This window comes from Beta vulgaris, chromosome 4, assembly GCF_026745355.1.
Source record: "Beta vulgaris subsp. vulgaris cultivar EL10 chromosome 4, EL10.2, whole genome shotgun sequence".
Taxonomy (NCBI): Eukaryota; Viridiplantae; Streptophyta; class Magnoliopsida; order Caryophyllales; family Amaranthaceae; genus Beta; species Beta vulgaris.
In genome coordinates, this window is record NC_079205.1 from 17,582,332 (window position 1) to 17,589,652 (window position 7,321).

The 7,321-nt window shown below is 38.1% G+C and overlaps 1 protein-coding gene across 1 annotated transcript; it reads left to right on the forward strand.

The window, feature by feature from the left end:
• The first annotated feature begins 226 nt into the window (after positions 1 to 226).
• On the forward strand, positions 227 to 1,707 carry LOC104891373 (uncharacterized). Its single transcript, XM_010677057.2, has 2 exons — positions 227 to 698; positions 800 to 1,707. Exons 1-2 carry the CDS (start codon positions 227 to 229, stop codon positions 1,705 to 1,707), a joined length of 1,380 nt encoding a protein of 459 aa, XP_010675359.2.
• The last annotated feature ends 5,614 nt before the right edge of the window (positions 1,708 to 7,321 follow it).

Consider the following 7,321-nt stretch of genomic DNA (forward strand, 5'->3'; position numbering starts at 1 on the left):
TAATTTTGCTTCATTACTTCCTCTTCTTTCGCAACATGATCCTAAGTATTCCAAAGTTGTTTTCAAATTGGCACCTGGCAATTGTCAACTCACTTCTCCCGTTGTCCAAAAAGATATCATTAATGCTTGTGCAAAAGAGACCACGAAAGCAATACTTGACGATATGAATGGTGGTTTTTTTGCTATTCTTGTTGATGAGTCCGCCGATATTTCTGATAATTAACAAATGGCTCTTTGCTTGAGATATGTTAATAAAAAGGGAGAAGTATGTGAGAGTTTTCTCGGTATTGTGCATGTTCCCAATACTACTTCTTTACCTCTTAAAAGTGGTATTGAGTTATTACTCATGGAGCACTCTTTGACTTTCTCACAAGTTCGAGGGCAAGGTTATGATGGGGCAAGCAATATGCAAGGTTCAATCAATGGACTTAAAGCTTTGATATTAGAGGAATGTCCTCAAGCATACTTTGTGCATTGTTTTGCACATCAACTTCAGTTGACACAAGTTGCACTTGCTAAAAAGAATTCAGACTGTGGTTGGCTTTTTGTTGATGTACTTGCACCTCTCTTGAATTTTGTGGGTGGTTCACCTAAAAGGAAAGAATTTCTTAGAGAGAAACAAGCTCAACGAGTTGTAGAAGCACTATCCTTAGGTGAACTTGAATCGGGAACGGGTTTAAATCAAGAACGTGGCTTAGGTAAACCTTGTGACACTCGTTGGGGTCCCACTTTCAAACAATTTTGAATGTGCTTGATTTGTATCCTTTAATTCTTAAGCCACTCGATAAAATTGGTGAAGTTTCTGATGCAATTGATTCAAATAAAGCACAAGCTCTTACACACTTGTTGATGTCATTTGATTTTGTGTTTGTGGCACACTTGATGGTTTTTATATTTGGAATCACAAATGCATTGAATGTGGCTTTGCAAAAACGTGATCAAGACATTGTAAATGCTATGACCATGGTTGATGTAACCAAGATCAATCTACAAAAGATGAGAGATGAAGGATGGGATTCTCATATGGAAAAAGTCACTTCTTTTATGGCTAAATATGACATCGAGATTCCAAACATGGAGGAGAGATATCATGTTCCGGGGAGAAGGATGTTTAGAGGTAAGAGCCCACAAGTTACAAATCTTCATCATTTTCGAGTTGAAGTTTTCTTAAGTGTCATTGACCTTCAATTGCAAGAACTTGAGAATCGGTTTCCGGAGATAAGTAAGGAACTACTTGTGTGTATGTCTTGTTTTAATCCAACTAACCGATTTTCTTCCTTTGACAAAAGAAAATTGATTCAACTTGCCAAGTTTTATCCCAATGAGTTTTCAACTACCGAAATGATATTTTTTGATTGGTCACTTCAAAATTTCATTGTTGATGTTAGAGGAGATGAAAGATTTTGGAATTTAAAGAGTCTTCACGAGCTTTCAATGAAACTTGTTGAGACAGGAAAGTCCGAAACTCATGATCGGGTCTACTTGCTTTTGAAATTAGTGTTGGTTTTTCCCGTTGCAACTGCAAGTGTAGAAAGAGTATTTTCTAGTATGACGCAAGTGAAAGATAAATTGCGTAATAGCATGGGAGATCAAATGTTGAATGATTGCTTGATTACTTATGTGGAGAAAGAAATGTTTTTGAAGGTTAGCAAGGATGATATTATAAATCGATATCAAAATATGAAAACTCGTCGAGAACAATTGTAATATTTTCTAAGTACTATTTGGTTTTAAGAAGTACAATTTTTAGGTACTATTTTATTGTAATATGAACTATTATTAGTCATAAATTGATTTTATTTGAGGTAGTTTTCTTTAAATTCATGGATTATCTTATATGGATACGAGTATCCGAACTCGTACCCGTAACCGTCTCTGTGCAACCTAGTCGGTAGTGACCAATTATTCATATATTCCTGGATCCGCCACTGGGTGGATTTTTGTATTAATGATCAAGATGGAGGTAGGCCATTCAAATTTCATAATATTTGAACTGAACATGATCATTTCCTTGAATGTAAGTTCGGCTTGGAATTCATTCACAGGTCAATATCATTTGCAGAGTCTTTAGAATAAAATGCTTGATGTCACAAAAGCTATTAAAGAGCTTCATGCTAGTACTTATTCTAAAGCTTCTTTAAAAGCTGAAGGCCTGTTGTCTTTTGATTCAACCTATCACAGTTCATGATATTGATAGCACTTTGAAAAGTATTGATAACTCCAAGGCCCCTGAAGTTGATGGCTTCACTTCTTTTTTTCTTTAAAAAAGAGCTGGACTGTTGTCAAGGAAGATGTTTATGTTGAAGTTGTGTATAATGTTTTGCTTCAAAAGAAGTAAAAGAGTCTTGATGCCCCTTGTCCCACATTGGAAATATAGTAGGGAAAGGTAAGGTTTATAAACCTCGCTCTTCCACTACTCTTTAAGTTGAGTAGCAATGAGGTTTATAGTGGGCTTGTGGTGATGTGTGGTTACCACACGCGCGCTCCCGCCCGGACCAGGACTATGGGCCATGGGCCATGGGCCTTGGGCTTTGGGCTTTAGGCTTTGGTTTGTCTTCTAGCTCTTGGCCTTTAGCTTTTGTCTTCTGGCTTTTGGCCTTTAGCTTTTGGACTTTTGCCTTTAGCTTGTTAAATCTTCTATATATACAGAGACTATTGTTGGATTCTGATACACACAGAAAATCAAAAACACTCTCTTCTTCTCTACTTCATTTTCTCTTCCAAATTTCTGGGCAATATTCATGATCGTTCTCAATCTGATTTTTCATCAACACTGGAAATTCAGAAACCGTGTATCCCTGGAGGTTGATTGCTGTGAGTCCGTGTGTTGTTACGGGGCAAATTCAACTTTAGGGCAGTGAGTTCTTCACGCCACAGTTATCAGATAAGTTTAAGTCTTCTGTTAGCAGTTATTTGTTCCTACATTCTAAAGTTGAATTTTTATTTTTTCTGTTTTTCGGAACTATGGCTGCTGACATTCCTGAAGAAAATGTTCGTATTTTAAATGTTGTCCCTATAACCAATCCCTTTGTCCCTGACATGTCTAAGTTAGAACTGTTTGATGGGAAAAATTATAGGATGTGGTCTGATAAAATGGAATTTTTCTTGGGTCAGATTGGTGTTGATTATTGTTTGGTTGTTGATGTTGCTCCCGAAAATTCTGTTAGGGATTTTGTGAAAGATAATACACTAGGGGAAAAAAAAGGAAGGGCTACGGAGGAAGGGCTGCGCTTTTTCTAAAAGCGCAGCCCTACTAGTGAAGGGCTGCGCTTTTGTACAAAAGCGCAGCCCTACACAACAGAAGGGCTGCGCTTTTTTATAAAAGCGCAGGCCTTCACTTAGTAGGGCTGCGCTTTTAGAAAAAGCGCAGCCCTTCTTACTTCAGAAGGGCTGCGCTTTTATAAAAGGCGCAGCCCTTCTGACTAAGTAGGGCTGCGCTTTTGAATAAAAGCGCAGCCCTTCTTTAAAAAATTTGAAAAATTCATCTTCGTGGGATTCAAATACTAAGCGGGATTCGTCAAATATATTATCCCTCATTCTCTCTCCTCTCTCACGTCCCTCATTATTCCTTTCCTCCTTCTCTCTCATCCTCTCTTCTCTCTCAAAAACTCCCATAAACGTTTGCGACAAAAACCATGAAATGATTTGCACTAAACATGCCGACGAAGTCCGATTGCCTATTGTGATACTTTTTCGGAAGCGGAACGGGCCAACGAGTCAAACTCACGGCTAAGCCGTGATGTTTAGGCTTTTTAAGCCATCCGAGTTCGTTTAAGCCTCCAAATAGGCATTTTAAGTTTTTCCGAATTTTTATTCCCTTAAATTATGTATTAGGGTTTTGTTTTATGTATTTAAACATTATTAGGTTAATGTTTGGAGGTAGTTCTTTTATTTTCAGATCTATAATGTTCTTGTATACTTCTCTTTGTTTATTTTGATTAATGTTCTTGTATACTTCTCTTTGTTTATTTTGATTAATGTTCTTGTATACTTCTCTTTGTTTTGATTAATGTTCTTGTATTTTCATCTTTGTTTTGATTAATGTTCTTGTATTTCCAGATCTATAATTTTATCTCTTCTGTATATTAGTTTTTTTGTTCCTTTTTTTTCATTTTCGTTTCATTCTTTTTTTTGTTTTGGGTTTAGTAGTTTCGTTTCGTTTCTCTTTTCTTCTGTTTAATTTCAGAAAATCACTAGTAGAGAAAAGGCAATTTGCGTCGGATGTGAGGCGCCTATTTGCGTCGGACATAGGTGCGACGCCAAAGCCCTCGACGCAAATGACCTATAATTGATCTGCGTCGTATGCGGAAACGACGCAGATCGTTTAGCTATTTGCGTTGCACCTTGTATACGGTGCGACGCAGATGGCTTTCCCCAGCCCAACAAACTGGAATTTGCGTCGCACATAGTCAATGATGCGACGCAAATCACCCATATGCGTCGCACCATTGGCCATATGCGACGCATATGTTCCATTTTTTTTAAAAAAAAGTAGAATTTGCGTCGGATGGAGCAAAAAAATAAAATTTATTTCACCATTAACAACCAAAGACAAACTCACATGAACGCAAATAAAACACCAACGAGAATTACAACATGGTTGCATCCAACATGGATGAAATACAAAATGTCAAAACAAACACATGAACGAAAATAAAACAAAATCAGATCTAAAAACTGAAAGAAAATAACACGAAATAGAACATTAAAATTGAACGAAAATAAAACGAAAATGAACCTAAAAATTCAACAAAAATAAAACTAAATTGAATCTAAAAATTAAACGAAAATAAATATTATTCTTCTTCAATTTTGTTCTTTGTCAGATCTAAAAAATACAAAACTAAGATAAAAAATTGAACCTAAAAATCAACAAAATCAGATCTAAACAACCGAAAAAATGTTTGAACTGGAAGTCATGGCTCTTCCTCAGTTGTTCTTTGTGAAATTTCTGGAATTTCGAACTAGAAAAGCGAAGAAATGAGGAGGTATTCAAACAGATCTGGAAAAAATGACAAATAACAATAAATTAAGACATGCGAAAAAGAAGAAAAAGGAAAAATAAAGCAAGTTACCTTATTTCACGAACGAACGAAATGGAGTGGTGAACGAACGAACGAAGTGGAGCGAACGAAGTGCTGAACGAACGAAATCTAGTGCTGAACGAACGAAATCGAGTGCTCAACGAACGAAATCTAGTGCTGAACGAACGAAATCGAGTGCTCAAAGAACGAAATCGAGTGCTGTACGAACGAAATCGATTGCTGAACGAAATTGATTTGATGCGGTGAAATTTTACGTTTAAGGAAAGAAATGGAGTAAGTGAGGGAGGGGGAAAGAGAGAGAAAGAGAGGAGAGTGGGAGGAAGCGGCTGAAAGGTTTAAGGAAAGAAATGGAGTGAATGAGGGAGGGGGAAAGAGAGAGAGAGAGAGAGGAGAGTGAGAGGAAGCGGCGGTGAAAATTTTAGGTTTAAGTTTCAAACTGCTGGAGTGAGTGAGGGGTGATACGGTTAAAGCTAAAGACACGCGGATTAAGTTGTGGGCCGCGGATCTGCGTCGGACGGGTCGTGAAGTCCGACGCAAATTGGGCTTTTGCAACGCGTTAAAATAACCTCCGACGCAGATCTCCGAAGACGATTTGCGTCGTATTCGTCTGAAGGTCCGACGCACATTAGGCGTTTGCAACGCACCTATGGTACGTGCGATGCATATAGCTTGTACTCGTGTTCAGTTACCCATGATGTGCGTCGCACTCTTCTTTGCGTGCGACGCAAATTACCCTTTTGCGTCATTTCCGTTTCAGTGCGACGCAAATCAGGGGACGCAAATCGTCGTTTTTCTAGTAGTGAATGTGAGATTATGAGTAAAAAAAAAAATTATTTTTTTTTGGTAGGAAGGGCTGCGCTAGTTAGGAAAAAGCGTAGCCCTTCTAGCTCAGAAGGGCTGCGCTTTTTCCTAACTAGGCATCCCTTCTAATAAGCTAGAAGGGTTGCGCTTTTTCCTAACTAGCGCAGCCCTTCTAGCTTAAGGGCTGCGCTTTTCTAGCGCAGCCCTACTTAAAAAGTGAAGGGCTGCTACCGAAAGGGCTGCTGTAAAAAAGCGCAGCCCTACAGGCCTTTTTCAGCGCATCCCTTCTTCATTTTTCCACTAGTGATAAGACTTGTCGTGGGATGTTATTGCATTATATGACTGCTTCCCTTTATCTGATTTATAGTAAGTATAAAAATGCTAAGGAAATTTGGGATGGTTTGAATGCTAAGTAGGACTGATGATTTTGGGACTAAAAATATGCATGTAGTCGTTGGTTGAAATTTTCTATGAATGATATAAACCTGTGCTTGATCAAGTTCATGAGTATGAACATTTATGTGCTGATATTGTTGCCGAGGGTATGGCTATTCCTGACCTTTTCCAAGCCAATTGCCTCTAGAAAAATTGCCTTCTTCTTGGAGAATTTTGTTCATTCCTTAAAACATAGGCAGAAAGATTTTACCCTTCAAGAGTTAGTGTCCCATATTAAAATTGAGGAGCAGAACCGTATCCAAATAAAGGGAAAATCAGTTGATCATTCTTCTTCTTCTGCTAATCTTGTGGAAATAAGCGTGCAGGTAAAGGACCAAAAAAGGTCAAATCAGTTTCATAGTACCAGGCAAAATAACCAACTTCAAGGGAAAAGGTAAATTTAAGGGAATCGCTTTGTGTGTGGTAAGTATGGGCATGCTGCCAAGGAGTGCCGTCAAAGGAAGGAAACTCCAATCAAAGCCAAAGAGCAAACCTCAAGCCAACCTTGCTGAAGATGAATCATTGTTGCTGTGTGTCCGAGGTAAATCTGGTAAGCAATGTTTCGAATGGATCGTGGATACTGGTGCAACCCGTCATATGTGCCAACAAGGAAGTGTTCCAGGATACAGAAAGTTCCAGAATCAGAATGCATCTTCATGGGAAACTCAAGCACTGTGAGTGTTTTAGGCAAAGGAAAGGTTTTCCTGAAATTAACATCCGGGAAAACCATTGCTTTGCAGAATGTTCTGCATGTCCTGATATCCGCAGAAATCTCATTTCTGGTTACTTTTAAACAAAGCTGGGATTAAGTTATCTTTTGAATCTGATAAACTTGTATTAACCAGAAATGGTATTTTTGTGGGTAAAGGCTTTTGTAATGCTGGACTTTTTGTTTGGAGTTGTTATTGATAATAAAATCTACTGCTTCTGTTTATATTGCTGAGTCTGTTTCTTTATGGCATTCTAGACTAGGTCATGTGAATGTTGCCTCTATTAAAAGGCTAAAACAACTTAGTCTTATTTCCTGACTTTAGCAATAC

What these genes read in the sequence shown, in the direction of transcription:
- LOC104891373 (XM_010677057.2), top strand. Translation starts at nt 227, where the DNA reads ATGGCTCTTTGCTTGAGATATGTTAATAAAAAGGGAGAAGTATGTGAG. An exon ending in AAATCAAGAACGTGGCTTAG is followed by an intron (nt 699 to 799) that starts GTAAACCTTGTG and finishes AAATTGGTGAAG; the next exon opens with TTTCTGATGCAATTGATTCA.